At 40.4% G+C, this 23,482-nt stretch overlaps 1 protein-coding gene across 1 annotated transcript in view; it reads right to left on the reverse strand.

Moving 5' to 3' along the window:
* Positions 1–20: 20 nt before the first annotated feature.
* The window catches only part of SNX14 (sorting nexin 14), a 45,382-nt gene continuing 21,920 nt past the window's right edge, over positions 21–23,482 (reverse strand). The window contains exons 6-24 of the mRNA XM_044421687.1: positions 21,581–21,668; positions 21,050–21,134; positions 20,048–20,204; positions 18,691–18,766; positions 16,157–16,201; positions 15,988–16,068; positions 15,762–15,876; positions 15,144–15,299; positions 14,533–14,657; positions 13,231–13,289; positions 8,841–8,967; positions 6,204–6,405; positions 5,752–5,835; positions 5,544–5,644; positions 5,169–5,280; positions 4,208–4,248; positions 3,953–4,072; positions 1,961–2,084; positions 21–440 (exon numbers count right to left, since the gene is read on the reverse strand). Coding sequence (XP_044277622.1) covers positions 271–440; positions 1,961–2,084; positions 3,953–4,072; positions 4,208–4,248; positions 5,169–5,280; positions 5,544–5,644; positions 5,752–5,835; positions 6,204–6,405; positions 8,841–8,967; positions 13,231–13,289; positions 14,533–14,657; positions 15,144–15,299; positions 15,762–15,876; positions 15,988–16,068; positions 16,157–16,201; positions 18,691–18,766; positions 20,048–20,204; positions 21,050–21,134; positions 21,581–21,668 — 2,068 coding nt within the window. The 3' untranslated portion in view covers positions 21–270. The remainder of the gene's footprint in view (positions 441–1,960; positions 2,085–3,952; positions 4,073–4,207; positions 4,249–5,168; positions 5,281–5,543; positions 5,645–5,751; positions 5,836–6,203; positions 6,406–8,840; positions 8,968–13,230; positions 13,290–14,532; positions 14,658–15,143; positions 15,300–15,761; positions 15,877–15,987; positions 16,069–16,156; positions 16,202–18,690; positions 18,767–20,047; positions 20,205–21,049; positions 21,135–21,580; positions 21,669–23,482) is intronic.

The following is a 23,482-nucleotide window of genomic DNA, read 5'->3' on the forward strand; positions in this document are numbered from 1 at the left end:
AGCATCTGAAACAAAAGAAAGTGGGTCTTTTAGGGCAATGCAGAGCTGTCTGTATGGAATAACTATTGCTTTATTTTTGTTCGTTAATTTCTGTCAGTTAAAGCAACATCCATCTTTTCCTCTTTTCATTAATTTTACTAAAGTTAAGTGCCATTTTTTAAAATCCCCCACCTCTCATACCTAACCGTCCATGGAAGCCTCTGCAAGCACAAAATGGAGCAATACATGTCAATGTCCAATCATGAGAACACTTTGCACAACTTGACACTACTAACCTCTTAAAAGTGTTATAAGTGACACTAAACGGTGTTCCTGAAAGAGCTGTTCTAGCTTGTACTGCAGATAGTAGTCTGTGTATGTCTCTAAAGTATTTTTGAAGAGAATTCTTCCTCCCATCAAGATATGATGAAGCCAGTCAGGAATATGGAAAACAACTCTACCTGTAAGGACACTATCATTACATTTTGAATATGAATACACTTCCTATTTTTAAAACTTAAACTTTCAAGGTAACTGCCAACCATGGAGCTAGACTTCCATGTTCTAAAAATTACATTACTGAAAGGTTTATCTTACACAGTATTTATAAAATACTATCTGCAGAAGGTAGATTAATCAGTTAGCCATGGTAGCTGAATGGTAACTTCCGTATTCAGAGTCAGAATCCCTCTGAGACCCAACTACTCAGAAGCAACAAAGGGGTAGAACTGTTGCTTCCATGTACTGCTGGTTCCTTTCCAAAGCTATCTGCGAATGCACTCTATTGAAAAAAAGGCTCTCCACTAGCCTGGCCCTACCAAGGCAATTCATTCTCATTCATTCTCTCTCTCTCTCTCTCGTACTTTCATGCTGCAAACACGTCAATGTCCTAAAGAGCTTGGTAACTTGGGTGGAAGTGCTCACACAGATGCTATTAGTATGACTGTGCAGTGACTAATGCCTTCTGAGATATGCCCAGAACTGGGGTTTTTACAGGCCATTACAGTTGCAGCTCTGGCTGGATGCTAAGAGGTACCCTCATTGTTTGAGGGAGGGCAGGATACAATACTGACAGTGTGCTTGGACCTCGGGTTCATGCAACCCCTATCCTTCAGGAATTTGTCTATTCCCCTTTTAATCTGAATTGGTGCCTGTCACTACATTTTGTGGTAGTGAAATCCATTGTTTGATGGTACATTGTGGTCTTCCTTTCATGTATCCTGAAGTTCTCACCAATCAGCTTAATGGGATGATTCCTGGTTTTTGTGTTATGAAAGAGAAACATGCCTCTCTGGTCGCCTTCCCTATACCACACATAGTTTTGTAAGCATCTATCTTGTCTTCCTCTACTTTTCTAGGCTAAGCAGTCCAACATACTTGTTTACATTGACCTACACCTGCCAGTTTGATGCCCAAACCTCCAAATTTAGAGAAATCCTTCTGGATTTCTTCACAGTCCCTTTTTGTTTCAATCAACCCAAATAAATGGCGCTTCTGAACCTCTTACCCCATTCCTGCATGCATGCATGCATGCACACGCACGTGCACACACACACACACTCTCTCTCTCTCTCTCTCTCCTATGGACTAGCTTACCACTCCTTCAATCATACACACACCAGAGTGGCCAGAAGGGCAGATAAGCAAATGCCACTACTGAAATCTGTGGTGCACAGGATGTCATAATCATTTTTCTCAACCTCCCAGAATACATCCCATGAGGGGTGTTGCATATAAATGCATCATGGGAATTGCAAAAAGGAAGCTTTTGTACTCCTGATCTTGGAAATCAGAATGCCTAATGCTGGGACAAACTGGCAATGCATACATATTGCCAAAAGAACTAGAAAGCTCATTGCACCAGCAAGCCTCAAACTGAAAAACCAACCCAGTTTTAAGCTGATGGCTATACTTAATGAAGTGATAATTCCACAACTCTTGACTATTCTTCATGCTAAAAAATCTAGATGCAGTTTCTCACCAATATACATTAAGTAGTCATAGACGCCTTCAACAGTCATCATTTCCATGAAGTAGTTCTGATTTTGTCTTCTCTCTAAATTTTCAGAGCGGTTGGCATTGTTCTTATAGAGTTCGTTAAAAAGCTAAAATCAGAGAGTGACAAGTTTTTCAATTCACAGATACTAAACAGTTCACTACCAAAGCATTTGACTGTAATTTTGGATTGGATTCAGTGGGAATCCTGACATTCCACAGCAGAATTATTGAAAATATCTGAAGTTCTGAAATAGGATCTGATATAAAACAGAAAGATAAGCCATTATTTCATATGTCAAGCTAATCTGAAGGTTAAAACTGCAGTTTTCTCAGATTACCTATACTTTGTAGGTTTGTCAGTCATTAAACTAACCTTGACCACAGTACTTGGCTCTTCCAGACTTTGGTGCTGTGGTTTTGGTTTCACTTTGGTGCTGTGAAACTACAGGCAACATTTCCAAAAATGGAACAGCTAGCAAAGCAAAACAAGCCTGGATACCTTTGCTAAAACATCATGATTTTCTTCCATCAATGAACCAGTCTCTGAGACTGAAAGAAACTTGGCTTCAACTTTATGCAGTAAGTTTTTTCAGAGCACTGATAACCTTTTATGGAGTACACATTTCATGCATAGTGTCTATGGATATGAGAAAGAATTCCAGCTCCAAATCTCACTTTAGCCTCAAAGTTACAGGCAGCAATGAATAAAGGACATTATTTGCCAACTGTACAGGATTATATTGATGATTAAGATAATACACATGACCCGCTAATGAAAAGACCAGTGTAAATGTTTAGTATTACTGGGATAGGATGAGAGGAGCTTATTGGCATAGTTACAAGGGAAAAGCAGAATCAAGGGCCTTCCAGTGATTATAGAAAAAGAATTCTTTACTCCACGTGACACTCTGAGCATCTTCCTTTTTCTCAGGATCAGCTGCCTCACCGTCACACACGTCTCCCCCACAAGAGACAAGCTTTAAACATGAAATCCAGATTTTAAAATCCATTTTGAAATCTGAATAGTAAATGAGTATTTTTTGCTGGAAAATAATTCTAAAATACTCTGTATCTAAATCAAATAAATCATCCTAGATCTCACTGGTTCTTCAATATTACTTTCATAGAATCAGCTGTCGTCTTTTTTTCATTTCTTGCCTCCACCCATCTCTGAACCATCTCAAGTTTCCACATATCTTTAGAAAGCGTGAAACCATTGTATGAATGTTTTACCAACAGCAAGAAACCAGTTCTTTAAAAAAAAATCCCACACAGTGTCAAGGCTTTATATTCTTTTCTGTTTCTACTGCAGAAAATTCAGATGTATACTATAATGATACTGGCAAAATGAGGTTTAAATGTAGGATACAGGAAATTGATTTCATAAGTGCAATGGGAACTTTATATTTGCTTTACTCGTGAAACAAAAGTCCCAAATGCTTCAAAGATGCAGTAGGTGTGTCTGGGCAGTGTTTGGCTTTTTGCTTCAGCTGCCAGTGTGTCCTGCAGCAGAATCTGGGCAGTGCAACATGCTCCCAATCTGCCTGCTTTAGGTGAAGACCACCCTTGGTTCTCTCTGTGCTGCTCTCAGGTCCCTGGGTGTAGCATTCCACTGGCAGAACTAGGATGAGAGCTTTCCCTCAACCAGTTCTAGGCACATTCGGGTCTTAGTTAGCAATGCTAGGATTCAAGCTGAGCATTTGCCTGTACTCAGATAGGCCAGATGTGGCTGTCAGTGATGGGGGAAGAACAAGGCTTAAAAAGCTTTCTAAATAGCCATGGAGTCACTACCTTGCTGGTAGAGAATGAGGTGGCTGCCAGGGAACATGTGGGCTAAAGCAGGAAAGGAAAGTGGGCCACAAAGCAGATATAGCAAATGCAAATTAAATAAATCACCATGGTATATACAAATATTCAGAGGTAAATCTCGCTGCCCATGCCCCCAGCAATTTTCTTCCCAAAAGACATACTGTACCTTTTTGTTGTTTTCAGAAGTAGGACTGAGAATAGTAAGCTCTGGTTTACTTGGTTTAGGCTTGGGAGATTCACAGGAATTAATAAAATTTATAATGAATGGCTCCAAGTGCTGGCCTTTCTGAAATTAACCAAACAATGGCTGTAACAGGCAAGTTTTCAAAGTAAGAATTACATGGGCCAAATTCACAAGTGGTTATTATAAAAATATACTGATTGCAAACTGCATAAATGAAGAAAACTGCAAACTACCTACCTCTTTCATTAATTTTCCAGGAACAGATTTTATTATTTTGCCTGCAATTGAAAGTAAGAAAAAATAAAGCATGATGCTCTGCTTTACTCTTCTTCCTATTTTATAGGCCCAGTCTGTTTAAAAGCTAAACATCTTATGCAGCTATTTTATCTTATGAAAAGACTACACTTTGTGCCACTGGGACAAAGGCTTCAATCATAGCATGCATACTTAATCCAAGGCCCTCCAGATGGTTTTGACCTATAAATTGCCTACCCCCAACTAAAATCTAAAAGCAGTCGCATGTGTAGACGAAGAGAGTCTATTAGTTTCCCTTCATTTATGACAGGGGACACACACAGCCCACCCTCCACTGCTGCCCCATTCCCACCTGGGCTATGGGATTACTTCTTCTAAGCTAATGTCCTCAGGGAAGCAGTGCTCCCAGTCAGGTTTGTTCTCCCAAACATGAGGCAGCCTCTCCTGTCCACAGTTACTCTTACAGGATTGCTAGGATCTTGGGAGAAGCAAAAGTTACTAATCAGTTGTATACCGATATCCCATTTCCTGCTGCATCCCAAACTGTTCCAGACAACCTGGTGCAAGTTTTTGAAGGGCATGGTGTCTCAGTGAAAACCTTTTATGAACAGAAGCACCTCTGTAAGCAGAGTCCCACTCCTAGAATCTCTGGATCCAAGCAAAAGATCTCAGCATAATTTAAAAACACTTTAGTGTTATAGAAGTTATGCAAGATGCTCACAGCAAAGAGGAACATACCCATACTTGCAGACATTTCCAATGTTTAATTTTCCAGATAAGTCAATGATTAGACCTAGTTTAGATAGACAGCTACAAAAAGCTGCCAGGGAAGGGGGGTAGCAGGGGCAGGCAACATTTTAATTGCTCCATGTAAATCAGACTCCAACACTCGCACTGGATAAATTTGGTTTTTAAAAAATCCCAATTACAGTTTTTTACTTACCTAAATTTACATCAGGCAACATTTTATCAAGAAACTGTGTCTCTCCACCGTTAGGTGATAAAAAATCAGCCAGAAGCTGGCTGTTGCTTAACTCTGGATGTTGGGAAAGTTTCTTTGAGGCAAGGAGACAAGAAGAAAAAATAAGAGATTTAAGTTCAAATCTTAAGTGATGCTAAGTTCCAAAGCATAACTTATGCTCAGTAAAGACAGTAAGATGCAATTTACAAAGGAAATTCACCTGAATTCATGGCTATTTAAGAAGTAAACAGTAAGTCACAAAAGTTTACATTGCTGGAGAGGAGAGATGATGAAGGATCAGTCCATACTATTGATACATATACTTGCATACCACTTCAACTGCAGTTTTCTTCCTACCTGCAGGTATTCCTGAAACTCCTCTCGCTTTGACTTTAAAAATTCATAGTTCTTTGGTCCAATGATCCTCTTTGAAGGTAGCTGAGCATCAGGGAATGTACCTAATCCAGTAAAATTTAATATGTTGACTCTATTGTAATAGAACCTTTCAATGTCAAAGTAAAAAGAATACTTAATTCCCAAAATGAGAAGATGGGAGTAAACATACCATGAAATTCTGTTAGTTTTGACTCAAGAACATAAAATTCAAGGTATTTTCTGTAGACCGACCAGTGTTCAGGACTATGCCCAACTGGGGAAAAAAAACACATTATGATTTTTTTTCCCTCCTGGTTTCAACTAAAGCAGTTAGATCAGTAGAGGGTTCTATATGCAAATATATCTAAGAAAATGAAGACAAAAGTGTTAAACATTGATACCAGTACTAATGGTCTGCTGTGGTCCTTAAAAGTTTAAACAAATGTTATCACCTAAGGAAATATCCTAGCCATCTGAAAGTATGGGGCATGCCAGAAGAGTTCATCATGAATTTCAGACAATCAACCTGGATCTTCATATTTGGAAAACTTATCCTTCCTTGGAATCACAGCTTAAGATAAAATGAGTGTCACATGAAGGATCCATCTCAGGAGTACCAGATACATATGTATGCCTACTTACCTGCCATTCTATCATTCCTCTCCACATCAATACAAAAGACTGGAATCCTCTCTCTTCTCTCTTTCCTTTCAAGAGAGGGGTCTTCAAAGAAGTCCACATATGGAATGGTAATTTTCCAGGCAGCAAGATTGCGAGGTGTATTAGGCATGCTAAGTGCCTCTACAGGAGAATCATCTTCCATTACCATAATGCCTTCCTCAATCTACAGAGAAAGATTTACACACCAAGGGACCATTCTGAGCTACATTATAAACATGACACTTTATTTTATTTGAAAGATACAAATCAACCTTCCACAACTTGGATACTGCTAGAAGTTTTGGCTTATAGCTTCCTCACTGGCCCCTAACCTCTGGCCATGCTGGCTGGGGCTCAGGGATGGGAGAGTTGTGGGCTGAAATGTGGTCTGGAGGGATCCAAGTTCTGGAAGGCTGATAGAGATATACCGATATAGAAAATTATTATATCCTTTACGGATAATATTCTTTATTATCATAAAGAAAAATACTATTATCCATTAAAAGTTAGTGTTTAACATAATGTTCTGCAAATAAAACTTTTTAGGGGCTATATTCAAAGGGCCGTACTTATGTATTGATGTGGCACTAATGAAAAATGCAGGATATAAATCTAATGAAGGAAGGAAGGAAGTGACCTCTAGTGCAATGCTAATCACATAAGCTTTTCAAGGAAAGCAGTCATGCCGGCTTTCAGTACTAGTATTGCACTAGAAATCACCTAATTGTCTTCGAGAAGCAGCCTCCCAAAGTTACACCCTTTTCCTGAATAAAGACTTGTACTGAATTCATTCAGTACAAGAGAGCCACAGTAAGACAGACTCTAACTTTTAGCTTGTTTGAATTAAAACCAGGATGCGCTGTGAAATATTATGCCGGACTGTCGTAATGATCTACAAATGTTGCAATGTGATACAAAACCCAGGGCACACATGAAATAGACTCTTCAACAGTGGCAGATTCTTCCTCTTGAAAATAAGGAGCGCACATTCATAAGTGCTTAACCATCTGGTGTTTCTCCACCAAGCTCTGTCAGGCTGTATTGCATCTTACTAAAGAAAATAAATTATCTACAGCTTCTGAAAGTGGCATCCAGATGCATAAATAAATCTAAGAGCAAGCAGAAAAAAATATGTTTAGGAGACAGAGAGTTTTTCTGTTCTAAAGAACAAGGTCATTTGACAGCCCGTGATAAAATTTCTGCAGGATTTGGGATTTACTATCGATTGCTTGAACTTCTTGTGTTTTTGTATGTAATTAGTTTTATATTGTGCTATTATATTGTATTCTTAGGGTTTTAAATGTTGTAAATGGCCCAGGAAGCTTTGGGTAACGGGTTATAGAAATGCAGTGAATGAAGTATCCACTCCACTTTATCCTCGTAGGTTGTTGCTTTTCTGGAAATTAGATCTGGAAGCCACATTTTAGAACAGAGAAATATGGGAGCATATGGGTCCAACCCACTTCCCCCAACCTACCACTTTGCAGTGTAGACTCCAGACCCATGTTGGGCTGGAAAAAAAGCAATATTGCTTGATTCAAAGACCTGTTCTTTTATCCCTGACACTAAGCAAGCATTCAGTTCCTTTCACCACTCTCAGAAATAATTGTATCCTGCTTGAAGGCACCTCTGGGTTTACCTACAGTGTTTTACCTACCCAGGATACAAGGAACACTGGATACAGGTAAGCAAAACATTCCATTCCCTCTCCAGCTATTGCAGTGGAAAGGACTCTGATTATTTCTACAAAATGCCTACAGCTGCGCAGGAAAAAGAATCAGGTTCATCTTGATGTTCAGTGGGCTACCTGTATGTATGCTAGTAAAGGCTACATTTTATCCATGGAGATACCTTGCAACCTCTACTGTTGTGACTTTGTACACTATGGACTGGCTTTTTTACACTTTTCGCTTCCTTATGGGAATGAATGCTTGTAAGGTCATGAGTTGTTAGAATATCAGCTAGAACAGGAAAAGCATGTATGCATTATATTTATTTATTTATTTACTAACTAACTACTAACTACCCCACCCATCAGTCAGGATGGTTCTCTGGGCAGCTGACAAATACCAAAGCCCTGGCTTAATAGTCACCTTCTCTGTTTGGAGAAAGAAAATAAAGTGGAATCTATAAATCACACTGGGTTAGGGATCCTGAGCTGAAGTGAAACCTGTAAAGAAGTAGTAGCATTATTTGGCATTTTGGATAATGTTCATTTCTCCAGTTTATCCCACAGGAGTAACAGTTTTTTGGTTCCAGGAGAAAATACATTTCCTGTTTGGTCTGGTTTATTTTAGAACTACAAAAGCCATGCTGTATGAGCAGTCACTCCTGTGAGGGCACTGGCATGATAGGATACTACCCAGAATTTACAAAGATTTACTGTCCTATTACTTCTGCACCTCAGAGAGTTAAGGTGCCTTTTCCATGATTAGACACATCTGATTCTGTTAATTCCACTGTGTAAATAAGTCAGCAAGCCTAAAATAAAGAAAATGGGAAAACACCAGGCAAGGGGAGAAAAGGAACAACTGTAAACAAGTTTTCTCAGTTGGACAAGACACAGGATACAGGAAAGATACAGGATATTGTACTGTCAGAACTGTTAGAGCAACTCACATCCTCTCCTTCAGCCAGACCACAACTAGGTAGCACAGCTCCTTCCAGTGTGGTACTCTTGAATACACCTTTAATTTTGCTGCTTATACTTCTGATTCCAGATGATTCTCCCTTTTTCTGGGTGCTTCTGTTTGTAATAAATTGGGAAAAACATACTGCTCAGTAAATTCAAGTAAAGAAAACTAATGTCCTTTAAACAGAAAAAAAAATCAGACCGTTCTGTCAAATGAGCAATTCTGTCAAATGAGCAAGAGTTTGTAGCTAAATTTATTGCCTGAGCAAGCAAGAGAGACCCAAGAATAGAAACAGGTCTCTACTCATGCTTCTTCCATACAAAAAGGGTGTTGCAGACAGAGGCAGAACTTGAGTGTATGTGCACTAATTACACACAAAGACACAGCACTGGTCAGGTGGAAGGAGAAAAGGAGAATCCAACCTTTTCATCCTTCCTCTACCAAAGTGGCTATGTAGAGCAAAGGGAGAACATTCAAGCACAGCAAGCACACATTCTTTTGGCTCTTTTCTCTGGGGTTTATAATCTAATTCAGTCTAGTATTTATCCACCCAGTAGCAAAACACTATTCCACTGGGATACCCTGGCTGGACAGAGGGAACCCCTATGCCTGTTTGCAGACAGTGTGCTACTAATGAAGAGAAACACTGCACCTCCCTTTGTCCCATGAAATACCTCTCAGTGGAGCCTTGTGCCCAGGTAGGCAGTTTTCTTTGTCCCAAATGCTGGCAGCCACATTGCAGAAAGTCAAAGGGATGCACTCAGGTCCCCCACTGGACTGGAGTGCTAAGCCTACCCTCTGGCTGTAAGGATCTTAACTTCAGATAATCAACCCTGCTCAGGTGGGAAGGAATACTGACACTGAGTTTCAAAATATGCAGATTACAGCCATGTTCTTACAGCTCCTAAATCAAAGTAAAGGGAAATCAGGACAGCTAGTCCTCATGCTACATAAACATAGCTAAGTAAGGGGGAACAGTTCTGCATGAAGTATGCCTCACGCTGCTTCACTTGCATATAAACCATCAAACACTTACACAGGGATGTTGGTTGTGAAACAGCCCTAATTTACTTCAAAGCAGAGGGGAGAGATGTCAAAAGACCAAACAGAAGCATTAGGACAGACTCAAAATACAGGAAAACAAACATAGGTGATGCCTCTTGGCTTGAGAAAGCAACCTGCCCTAACAAGCTGTTTTGGTGCATGGTTTAGAAACTTGTTCAGAGCTAGGGCAACTTACAAAACGAGAGAGAACAGCCATAAATCAGCAAGTTTAAGTAAACAAGACAGCTGTTAGCCAACAAGTCTGTATTCCTCACTGCAGCCATGGATTCACAGAGAAAGCCTAGCAATGGCATGTGTGTGACTCGTTACTCTTACAGCAGGCGGGTCAGCCTCATTTCTTAACTCAGAAATGCAGTTAAGCATCTGAGGGGGGCTGGGGGCAACACACAGGCAAAATGTGCATGAATGTATGGATCTTGTTCAAAATACGTTTCTTCAATCTAATAAATCAAGGAAGGGGAAAGCACCATCTAGCAATATGTATTACCTTGCTGTTCTGTGTTCTGCCAACAAATTTATACATTCGGCACTACTGTAAAGCAGAATAAGGCTGTCAGATATCCAATATTAAACCTGTCAGGCGCGCACGCTCAGAAGAGTCTCCTACGCATGCACGACAAGGGGAGGAACCTTCTCATGAGAACCAGAGCATCAATGAAGAGCTATTTCTGGTTTCAGCAGAACAAACTCTACTCCCCACTCTCACAGATGGTGAGAGTAAGAATGGGCCAGATACTGAGGTGCTGAAAGAAGACGAAACAGAGGCGCCAGAACAGGACGATTTGGAAGTAAACACGAGAACAGACTCTCAGTCTGAGATAGTGTGTGAGAACCAAACTGATAAGGGACAAGTGGGATTTGAGGGTGCTCGTTCTCACAGGCACAAGCACAGACTGGGGCAGCTGGAATCCAGATTGACTGAACAACAAGAGAGGGTTCACTACAGGGGTGCGGCTTCGGAGGGTTCATAAGCAAAGTGTAAGTTGAAGTTCGTTAGAATGAGGGATCAACTTTCCATCCTGTTGGGATTTTACATGTATAGCTGTTTAAAATAAAGACGTTTATGGTATCTGCTGGAGTGATTGCTTTCGTTGGGAAGGAGCACCAGCCACACGACACTAACCATTCTGATTACCCATCTGCAATACTTAAATTATTTTGAAGGAATACTACTGTGAACAAAAAGCATTATGGTGACCTCCCAAACCTAGACCATACATCCAAGTCTGGTTCTCTGATCCCCGGAACAATGCTACAGGCGAGTTGCCTATTTCCCCCCAAACTATTTCATAAGGCAGCACAAACAACTGGAACTGGTCCCATAACATCATCTGTTTGCTGGGAAAAGTGGCATTTGCTTCATTTTGGTGATGCAGCTGAGTCTTGCCAAAGGATGGCAGTGCAACTCTGCAATCACGACAGCCTGTGTTAAGCAGGGAATATATTATTATGGCCAGGCAATAATAAAAATATATTTATATTAATCCAAACCAATACTATAAGAGACATAAAAAACCAGAATAATTTCGTATGTTGCTGGGGGTGGGGGCGGGGGTTGTCTTCTGTGTCAATGAAAGCAGGCAGGCAGTCCCTAATTTTATCTACATTCCTAATTTTATCTACATTCCTACATTCATGCTAGCTAACAGTGAACTGACAAGCTTGGGGAGATATTTACTGAGGGGTCCTAGTTTTTATAAGCTTAGAGCAGAAACTCTTTAAAATGCTTAATTATTGCCATACATATGGGCCAAATCTACTCTTTTGTCCTGACTGAAGAGTTGTTCTGAGGACAAAGACAACACCTTCTCTGCATTCTCATCCTACCCAGGGCCCTACTATGGGAATATGAGCCTATGAATATACAATCTTTCAATAAAATGTGACAATATAATAAATATTTTGATGACAAGCTACCTGCACTATTTTAAAAACAGAAATCATGTGAAACAATGATGTGAAAAGTTGTAGAGTTGTATTTTATACAAGCATAGCACACAATTTAAATCATACACACACAAGCACATAAATCCTAGTTAGGTGATCTTTTTTGGATGCAGTTATTTTGGCAAGATAGGAAATAACGCCTCTACACATTCTTAAGTTCCATAAAAGGAAGGGCAAGGGTTAACTAACAGGGGCAGGGGTTAACTCACAAGGAAGGGCAGGGGCCAACTACTAAAGGCTACCTGTCACTAAATATAACAGGGCTATGGCATGGAAAAGGCTTATGTGAGGAGCATCTAAATTGCCACAACTGTGATCCAGTCGCATATATGCAAACAGGGCTTCCCTGTTCCCAGCAAAACAAAACAATAGAGGGGTGTATTTACATGTCATAGGACATTGGAAAATATATACCAGCTTATGCATGAACACAAATCTTGGTGGAGAGCATTTGTATACATACAGGTATATTGACCCCTTCAGGAATAGAGAAATTAGGCAGTTTACAGAGCAAACCACAATGTGGCCTGTCACCCTGACATTAGATTTCAAGCAGCCACCCACATACAATAGGGGAAAAAGATGATTGCATAATACACGTGTTTAAGTTTAAACAGATCTCTTCCTAAACCAAGGGAGATGAAAAGTTTTGCTGAAATACGCTTTGTTTCACTTTTCCTGAACACAAGCAGCGTGGCATAGCTTTTAAATGTTCAATAATTTGCCAATATCTGATCATGTTTTAATAGAAGACCATCAATTATGTCTACTGAGCACCTTCCATATTCTTCCTATAAACTGATCTCAAATCGAGCTGGTTCAATTCAAGCATAATGCGCCATTCAGCATGTCCTCCTAGCCTTACCTGCTACCCCATATTGTGCATCTTTGCTCCCAGAAATACAGGAAGTTCACCTAAGTATGTAAAGAGCCTGCAGAAGTAGCTTTGTTATGATACTCAGAGCAAAAAGGAGTTATCTGTTCAGAAGTGTGTACAAACCCCACATTTGTTTTAAAGAAATTGAACTGAAAATGTCAACACTTCAACCACATCCACTTTGATGAAGAAAATTTAAGTGCAGTTAAATTGACAGACTGCCACATGCTCCCAGGGGCATGCCACTGCAAGCACAATATCTGTTTGTTATACTAACATATTTCTGGTACTTCTGAACCTTTTTTTTTTTTTTGCAGTGTCCTGTCAAAAACAGCATGTTCTGACAAAGAATGGTGCAATGTTTCAAAGAACAGTTCATATCATATGCTTAGTTCTCTTAAGTTATTCTGTAAAATAAAGTTTAATAAAAGCAGAACACATCTAACAGCTGTATTAAGGAAAATTTTCAATATACACAAGTACCTACTTGTTTGATTTGGAATTGCGTGTTGGGGATTCATCTTGTCTTAAGAGATATCTGAAATACTAAGTGGGGGAAAGGGTGAGGGAGTTAATTACTCATCAGTATTCTCATTATACTTATTTTAATAGTCATGTTATAACAACTTGTTTTCAGAGTGACTTTCATACATGCAGTTGAAACAAATTAAAATCCAACAGAATCAGCACCAAAAGAATTAAGAAAGATCCATGTAAAACCAGCAAACCTGGCAACAATAATTAAATCTAATGAACAACTACCATTAAAAGACCGATAAGGTTTCAGAAATAGAACCAGTCTACTATGTAAACCAGGCAGCAAGAAGAGTTTTAAGAGCCTAAAAAGATACATGCCTGGCATTAACAAGGAAGAAATGAGGGCAGGCTCCAGGACTGATCTGGGGTGAGTGTTCCATAACTGGCGTGACCCCTGGCAAGATCTGCACACAAGTAGCCAGTTACCATTTTTCAATTTTGAGAATGGACTAAGAACAGAGCCAACAATGACCATACCAGGGCACAAGCAGAACTATTTATGAGAAGAGGGGGTTCCTGTGATACTGTGCTGCCCAAGGGTGGTATATATCAAAGCCAGCAGCTTAAACTGACCTAGAAATGAGCCCAGCAGCCAGTGCAAATGGTGCAATGTTGGTGTAAATACAATGATATAACCAGTTCTGGTCAGGTTTCCCTCTGCTCTGTTTTGTACTAAGCAAAACTCCCAAACCATTTTGAGAGCAGCCTCATGTACAGTGAATTGCAGAAATCCAAATGGAAGGTTATTCGGCATAGTCTGCTGAAGTCAGCTTGAAAGGGCTTAGTTGTCATGTCAGCCTAAGCTGGTGAACATGTTTCATGCCACAGTTGTGTACCTTGGGTGAAAGAGATGGACCCACAAGCACTCATCAACTCCAAACTTCATTCTTTAGGGTAGTGCAACTCCTTCCACAGTGCGTTGAACATCAACAGAACAAGCCACCTACCAACAGTAACTCTGCCTTATCTGGACTGAGCTTCAGTTGCCTGGCTCTCACCCAGGCCTTTGCCACAGTCAGGCACTGAGTAAGCATTTTCACTGCCCCACCCGGATTTGAAAGAAGAGATAAAGAGCTGCATGTCATCAGTATACCGATGGCCCTGCACTACAAATCACTGCATGACTGTAGGGCAATGCAGGGCGAGGCTGTGCAATAGTGGAAAAGCCTCAACCAAATCAGTATTTGGAAAATGGAGGGATTTCCTGTGGCAACTATGAATGACAAGCGCGCATTTCCATCTTCAGACTTACCTCACTGCTGTGGCAGAACCTAGGTGTGAAGACATTATCTAAGAGGGAAAAAACATGTTCGTAGGCTTCAAAGAGGCATCTCATTGTTTGAAGCTTCACAACTTCAATGTAGGGACCATCAGCAACTGGGGGTGGGGAGAGGGAATGGAAAAATTAATCAGAACCACTGCAATGGAAAATTTCTGCAAGATACACACACTTACTTTCAAGCAGGGCCCAAACCCCCAAATTCTGTTCTCTGCGTTCAAGTTGTCCTCTTCTTAATCTAAAGTACTGGTAAACTAACCAGTGGCCAGCAAGAGCAGATAAATTGAGAATAAAGGGCCAGACAAGGCAGAAGACCACCATGTTTTACCAAGAGGTCTTCAGTGCATTTGCTTGAACTAGGTGTCCTCCAATGTTTTGGCCTGCAAAACATCTGGAAAGAGCCAGGTTGCCTAACCATTGACTAAGTGGCTAATAGGGTACATTCTTGACCAAATTGCACCAACAACATAATGGAAAAAACATATGAGCTATCTGGCAAAACTACCACTTCTCCTGACCTGATTCAACTGTCTAGATCTCTGCTTCTTCAGCATCAATTAAATCTTCCCTTCAGTTCCACTTACTACTTTTTATCTCTTCCACAATGAAAGGATCAAATCTAATTTTGTCAACACTTTCATCCAAACAGTATGTTCTGTATATTTTTTGTACTTCTTCATGAAGGGACATCATCTCAGAATCTGATAATTCAGGCTGCAAAATCCTGTCATTAAATTGCTCTGTTGAAAATAAATAAATGTGTTATTTTCTGAACACCGATAATATCCCCTTTGGAGGAAAACACTATTTATAAAATGATTATAAGCATTGGTATAAAGATTTCTTATTTTTTCCCCACAATAATACATTTTATTTTAATGCATAAACTGAAAAAAGCTTTGCATGACAGCCCTATCTTGATCAAATCTTGATGCTAAATATTCAGGAATTAAGCAAAAAGCTGAAGTATGAATTTTAAATAAATTTATACCATTTTCCCTCTGCTGTTGATGTTTCACAGCTATTAAAGAGCTCTGACTGTTGGGTGGTATAGAAATAGACTGTGCACCATTTATAAAGGGGACTTTCCTGTGCATTCTACAGTGTGCACTTCTACTGTAAGTATACAGTAATAGGTGTATTAATCGCGCACCCCAAATACAAATATAGTAAGAGCTTATTGGTATGGCTGGATATCTTACCTACATCCAGGTAAAACTGCAATACATGTACTGCTCCTTCTTTTTTCAAAAAATTCATAAAGAGAAAGAAGAGATCCTGCTCGGCTTTAATTTCTTTTAGATCCAGCTGCAAGACCTTCAATAAAAAGTGAATTTTAAAAAATGGTTCCAAATGTCTGTAAGATTGCTTTTTGAAATGAAAATCAAACAGACATGTTTAAATTTGCAAATTTTCTTTCTTGCTTACAGAGGACTTTTTATTTCTGGGTTCTGCAAACTTCTGCAGAAAGGGAACCAACGCTGAAGCAGGTTCTGTGGCTTTTTCTGGCTGGAGGGGGAAAAAAGCAAGTTAACTGAGCAAGACTGTATAATTTCATAATCAGCACAATTTTAAATCTCATATTGTTGGTACTCACTGGGCTGTCATCAATGAAGATAAGCAGCAAATGATTTACAGTATCCTAAAAGAAGGGGGAAAATATTTGGAGTCAACAGCTGTGATCAAGACATGTCTTCTTCATGACACTCCCAACAGACAACCCACCTAGACAGTGCAGTAGCAGTCCACAAAGCACGCTGGGAGGAGAAGCTGGCACCATGCCCCCTCTCCTCCAAGTCCAAGCACTTCATGAATACATCAAGACCAGCCGACACCTTTCTACGAGTCAGACACAATCTTGTAAGATACTAGCCACAAAACATCTATCTTCGATAAAAACGTGTGTTCCAATAAAAATGGAAAGAATTCTGGACAGATCAGAGGCTAAAACTAATTGTGGTGTGGCAGATTAACTGGTCTCCTACTGAATTAAGTAAGGCTGCAAAACACGGAAGGTTCAGGAAGAAGCTGCTGCCCTCTCTTAAACTGCTTTGCTTTGGCTTTTTTCCTGACAGAGATTATTTCTGGTCACACAGCTCCACTGGGAAGACAGCAGCTTAAAAAAGAACTTCAGCACATGTGAAAGGAGAAATTTGTAACCACAGGGTGTGGAGCATATGGCCCTCCAGATGCTGCTGAGAGATGCCGAGAATTGCTATCCAACAACATCTGGAGGCCCATGTGTTTCCCTGCCACCCTTTCCACATTTGCTACACTTTAAAGCACCCTGATCCACTCTGCAGTGCCTGATATATGTGGCTGCCTTATCCAGCCATCTCTGAGATGCCTGCTAAAGACTAACATCACTGCGGTGACAGTAGGCCAATTTCCGTGTCATATTTTTAATGAGGATACATTTGAGCCAGCTGTCTCTTTCAAATCCTGAGCTAGGGAAACAGGATTCTACCAAAGCTGCAACTACCAGCAGAGAGGGCCTTAAGTGAATTGCCTACCCCTTGCCTTATGCCATGTTTCCGGAGTCAAGAGGACTCTGAAAGCAGCTCCTTCCAGAGGGAAGAAAGAAAGAATTGTTGGCTAGCCTTCTTCCTCATTACCTTTGGTGCAGCTGTACTGGTAGTTTAGAAGGGGGACAAGCAGAGGAGTGTGAAACAGGGATGTCCACCTCAGTCCAGAATGCTGGCTGGCTGAGAAAGCTTGAGAAGATGGAGACTTTTCAGGAGTGACTGGCTAGACTTTAATTGTTTCCATTCTTCACTGTTGCTAGTTTTCCTCCTGCTCCATCATCCCAAATTATCTAGAGCAGTGATGGTGAACCTTTTAGTGACCAAGTGCCCAAACTGCAACCCAAAAGCCACTTATTTATTGCAAAGTGCCAACACTGCAAGACAACCTGAAAACTGTGGTTTTAGTTTAGAAAAAACAACTCACAGCCACTCCAAACAAATCCTTGGCAGTGCACTGACCGGCCATGTGAAAGCTTGCAATGTCATCGCCTGGCACCACTACTCCTTTCTGAGCATGCACATGGCCCCTATGTACGCTGTTATCTGATGCTTGGCTGCTGGGGCAATGCTGGGGTGACTTGGCTCGTGTGCCAACAGAGAGGGCTCTGCGTGCCCGCTGTGGCACATGTGCCATGGGTTCGCCATCACTGATCTAGAGAAAGGAATTTGGCCACAGGGAAGGCATTCCACTCCCCAGCCCCCTTGGTAGCTGCCTCTATTTCCCTTTCTCCAAATGTATAGCAGTGTTGACAGGGAGGCCATCACAACGTGCAGGACTGATTGTCAGGCCTTCATTAGGTACCAAACGCCTACCAGCAGCAACTTCCTGAATATCCTTCAGCAAAGATCCCTCAGTGGTAGTTTCCTAGCACTTCTAAGACCTGACAAACTATAATTTTGTCAGATTTTGGAACTAAGAGGTTACTGATAGTAATAAACTCCGGCCTAACGAGGTCTGAAAAGAAATCCTTCAATTTGCACCTACCTACCCCATCAGCATTATACTAGAAAGTGAAGTTTGAAGAAAGGGGCATGGACAATTTTGGACAATCTCAGTATGGACAAAACAAACCGAGCAACCTATTTCTGAATACATACAAGTGCGCACACACATAAAGGACAAGGAAGGAAAGCTCAATGTGAACCAAGATGGAACTCTACCAGCCAAAAAGTGAAAAACTTAATTAGTGTGAATATAATCAATTACTATTAAAACATAGAACCATGACACATCATATGAAGACAAAAAAATAAAGCAAATTCTTGTTTAACAATTGTATAAAATCATCCCAATGCCCAGCACAGCAGTGAAGAGCACACCAATAAGTAGTACACAAATAACTGTAGCATCTTTTTTTAATAATTTATATCTTGCTCCTCCTTAAATAATAAATACAAAAGCCATTTACAAATAAAATCAGTAAATTTAACAAAACATAATTACAAACATACATATGCACAAGTGTGCACACACACACATACTAAGAAACTGTTAACAAAAGATTCCTACGGCTGCATGAAACAGCATCTCACAGCTGTTTGCGGTAGCATTTCTCTGGGAAAAAAACAAACAAAAATTAGAGCTAGCAACCTTCTCAAAACTTACCGGATCTGCTAAGAAGTCCATGGAGGGGAGGAAAACAGAACCAGACAGGATTTCTCTTATAAGTAAAGTGAATGATCTGAAAGGAATAAAGAGACAATTTTAAACAGTCGCGTTTTCTCTCTTATCACAACCTGTGGAACTTTCAAAAACTTAACATTCAAATTAAACAGGTGCAAAATTATACAGTGCACTATTTAACAAAATACTATACAAGAGCCTCTCATCTACAGCTGCTCCGTGGGACTGCTTTGGCCTTCAGTGATGGCTTTTATTGTTGTTTTTAGTATTTTATTGTAAGCCACCTAGAGAATCCATCTGGATTAGTGGGTGGCATACAAATTCAAAAATAAATAAATAATACAAATGTCCTACATTATGCTTTGTAGAAGAGGAATGACTGTCCTTCTTAAGCTTCCCATGTGACAAACTCCTAGCTGGAATGAACTTGGGGCCGCCATCTTTTGAGCAGAGTTTTTCTTCAGCTGCAATCCTACATCCACCCACCTGGGAGCAGGTTATATTGCAAACAGCAACAACAACATTTACTTCTGAGTAGGCATGTCTAGGATTGCACTGTTACTGGCTTTTTGTGTGATTTATTTATGTTAGGAATACTAGGCCACTTTAAAAGAAGCCATAAAGTCAGGGTGATGAAAAAGCTATGCCTAGAAATCCTAATGTACAACCCAGATACTTCCACATAAGCCAAGTGTGTGCAAGCAGAAGCTTGCTAGACTAAAAGAAAATGAAGGAAGTCTCATGGAATAGTTCAAAGAACTCTAAGAACCAATCTGGACATATGTCTCCCCATCTGCACAAGAGCTTCTTTTCATTTTCATAACTAGCTCTGCATGTGCCTTGAGCATTCAAAATGGCTTCCAAAATCAAAGTAAACTTGAAGGCCTATTTTGGTAAAATTCCACGTATAAGACAGAGCATCTGCAAAGAATTGAATAGTACCATATCAACTTAGAATGGACATATTCATACCTATGTTGTGAGCCGCCCCGAGGCTTCGGCGAATGGGGCGGCATAGAAATGTTTTAAATAAATAAATAAATAAATAAATACAGCAGAACATTAGATCTAACATTTAAAGCACATTTAATTGGCCCTTTCTTGAATATGCAGAAGAAAACCAAGTCAGGCTATACTGAACTGCTCTCTCATCTACCAACAGTGCCAGGGCTGATCCCCTTCCTGTGATCACAGTTCACAGGTCTATTGCAAAACAAGGCTGGTGCAAGTCATGTGTCAACAGGAAGATTTCTGAGATTACATTAGTTTTTGAACTTCAGTGCATGTTACACCCAAGTATGGAATGCAGATATTTGAACATCACAACTTCCTAATATACCTGCAGTCTGTTGCCTTCGGAGGCAGAATATAGGCAAAAAGAAGTTCAGTAAGTTTTTTTAAATAAAGGAGCTCATCTCTTCTACTTCTCACAGCAACATGGAGTTCTGGCCCATATTCTTCTAAAGCAGCTTGCTGTAAATATTCAGCATTTTTCACTGTAGGAAAAATGCAATTCAGAAAGATGCATGTAAAATATCATTTGTGGAGTTCAAACAGAACAGACATTACCTACAATCAACAGTCAGAAAATAATGAAAAGAAACTTAAAGACAATCAATAAAATAGCAAACACACACACACACACACACACACACAAACTACAATGTGATGCAAATGGATAGCAGGCAACCTTCAATGGCTTTAAGAAAACTACATCTCCAAATGTCAGAAAACATGTCTCCAAAACGACAGCACAGAAGTGGAAATGTAAATCTTTTTTTGGAAGAGCTGCAAAACATGGGAACTGCCACCAGGAAGCAAGTATCATCAGAAGATCCCAAGTCATGGGAAAGGACTTACAGGGAAAAAAAATTCCCTGAGTGAGTCAAGCACCAACCTGTTTCTGACTTTAAAAGTTAAAAGCAGCACTTAAAGTAGGCTCAGAAATTAATTATGTATTATGGAGTGAAATGCACATCATGGCATATGAAGCCAATATATTAACCTGGAAAAATGCAACTGCTTTACATAACAATTCACAGAACCTAAACCACAGATCTACTAAACCACAGATCTACAATGAAAACTTAGCTATGAAAACTAAGAGGCCCAGTTCTACAGATATTCATCTATTTGCCCCATGGATTGAATTATTCGCTTGAAACAGCTGCATGTCATTAGCTACAAGGGAAAAACCTAGAATTTCAACTTGTTTAATACTGCACACACTTTTCTCTTTCAGCAATGCACCTTTTCATTTCTTACCACCTACTGATGACTGGACTCCAAAATGGCTGGAAAGAAGCACATTTATTTAACAAAACAAGACTGCTGATGTTACCTTTCTGTCTGGCTTTTGCTATTACTTCTATATGCTTCATAGCTGCCTTCAACATTTTCTTTGTTATAACAGCTGGAATATCCACCTGAAAAACAAGTAGGAAAACATGGGCATTACTACTAAAAAGAATAACTACTAAACGCATTTGCTTACATAGTAACTTGCTAGCAGAACAATAAAACTAACTTATAATAAAATGACAACAGTTTAGAAGCATCTTATTTTAGTTTTCTGAAACTAATGAGATTTAGGGGCAATAAAAGTATCCTGATATACTGGATTCTCTAACTGTACTACACTACCAACACTGACTTGTTTAAAAGTGATAGCCACACCCAGATAATGTCCTCTATTTTCCCCCAACATTAAATTCCCAGCACCCTCACTAAAATTCTTTGAAAGATGCTATAAAATAAAACAGGTATGTGTTTGTAGAGTGGATGGATCAACAGTCCTTAAATAAGCTTTATTACCAACTTCCTAAAGGGTTACTTAAAATTCCACTTTTGATGCAAACAATGTAGTTCTTACCTTGTAAATTCTGCGAATTAATACAGATGCAAAAAATCGCAATGTTGCTCTGAGTTCATCCACAGATGATTCATCGTCAGTTATATCCCTGCAAAAATCCAAAACCAGGTATTCTATTGAAAGCTCAAGGACAATTAGCTACTATAAATATTAATAACTTCAATCAAAATAATTTATAGACTAAATTAAAAGAACATTTCTGACAAAAGAACTGAAAGTGATTATATGCATCAAAATGAAGAAATGAATCCTAAGCAACACAACTGTAACTCAAATAGTCATGTCCTATGTATAATTTAAATCACTTAAAAAGAAAGGAGGAAAATGATATGAAAAAGACAAATCTGTAGTTTTATGTATATAAATCAAATCCTTATTATACATAAATCAAAACATTTTTTCAAGGGAAGAATAACTGATTGTATTTTGTGTATAAAATTATTGTTCTAATATTTGTGAACAATATTTTTTCTTGAGAAGTAAACTTTGCAATATTTATTTCATTTGCAGTACAACATTCAATTTCTTAGCCCTTCTGAGTTATCCCTAACTGGCCTCACCCTGCTGATGGACTATTATTTATTGTAGCAGAGGCAGCTGTCAGTGGAGTCCAGAAGGAGCGGTTTTAAGCAAAGGCTTTGCAACTCCCTTCTCAGGAAAGCCAGGTCCCCACCCCGTTTGCCTCCCATAATTGCCAGGCAATAACCTGCCTTTTCCATTCTGGCACACCTTTGAAAAATCATCATCATCATCATCATCTTGTGAGATTGCGTTGGATTATTTCTCCGGGTTTTTTAAAATGCTGTTTTAATTTTGGCAGTTTATCTAATTTTACTATTCTAACTGATGTAATGGTATTTTAAGCTTTTCTATATTCCTATTAAGGTTTTAACTGTACAGTTGTACCTTGGCTCACGAACGCCTCAGTTCACGACCAAATTGGGTCGCGAACAGAAATTTCATAAAAATTTTGCTGCAGGTCGTGAACTCTTCATTGGGTGACGATTGCGTCGTGCTGTGGAGTGGGGGAGGGGAGATGGCCGCATTCATGCTGGGGGGGGGAGATGGCCATGATTGTGCTCGCCTCCCCCCCGTGCCCACCTCCCCCCCCAGCGTGCCTGCGATCGCGCCCGCCTGCCCCCCCGCACAATTGCTGGGGGGAGATGGCTGCGATCTTTGTTGTTCTTTGTCACTTTGCTTCAAATTTTTGTGACTAAACAAAATAGTTGCAGAACGGATTAATCTTATTTACATTGACCCTTGTGGGGAAATTTAATTTGGCTCACGACCAGAGCCCTGGAACTGATTAACTTCGTGAGCCAAGGTACCATTGTGTAAGTTTTTAATGTTGCAAACTGCCTTGAGTCCCAGTACTGAGACTATGAAGAATATAAATACCGTATTTTTTGCTCTATAAGACGCACTCCCCCCCCACCAAAAGTAAGGGGAAATGCCTGTGCGTCTTATAGAGTGAATGTGTGTGTGCCCGGCGCCCGGGATGCTGCCAGCCCGCCTGCACCACGTGGCACCACCTGGCCAGCACGCGCTCGGCGCGCGCTGCTCCACGCCCCCCTCCAGCGCAGGTGAGAGCTGTGCCGCTCAGGGGGAGCGGTGCAGAGGAGGAGGAGCCACGGGCTTTAACCCGCCGGCCACACGGAGAGACGGACTGCTCACCCCCACCGCCCGGGAAGACCTGCCGCCACCGCTGCGCTGCCCGGAAGACCACCGCCGACATGCTGCCGGCCCGGCTGCACCACACCTGGCCGGCACGCGCTCGGCACGCCCTGCTCCGCCTCCCTCCTCCGGCGCAGGTGAGAGCTGTTAATCACAGGTCGGTGTGTGTTTTCAAATGGCAACCCATCTTTTAATGAAGCCCATGGGGAAGTGATGGGGAATGTGCCA

Source organism: Varanus komodoensis, unplaced genomic scaffold, assembly GCF_004798865.1.
Source record: "Varanus komodoensis strain SLA01 unplaced genomic scaffold, ASM479886v1 scaffold12, whole genome shotgun sequence".
Classification (NCBI taxonomy): domain Eukaryota; kingdom Metazoa; phylum Chordata; class Lepidosauria; order Squamata; family Varanidae; genus Varanus; species Varanus komodoensis.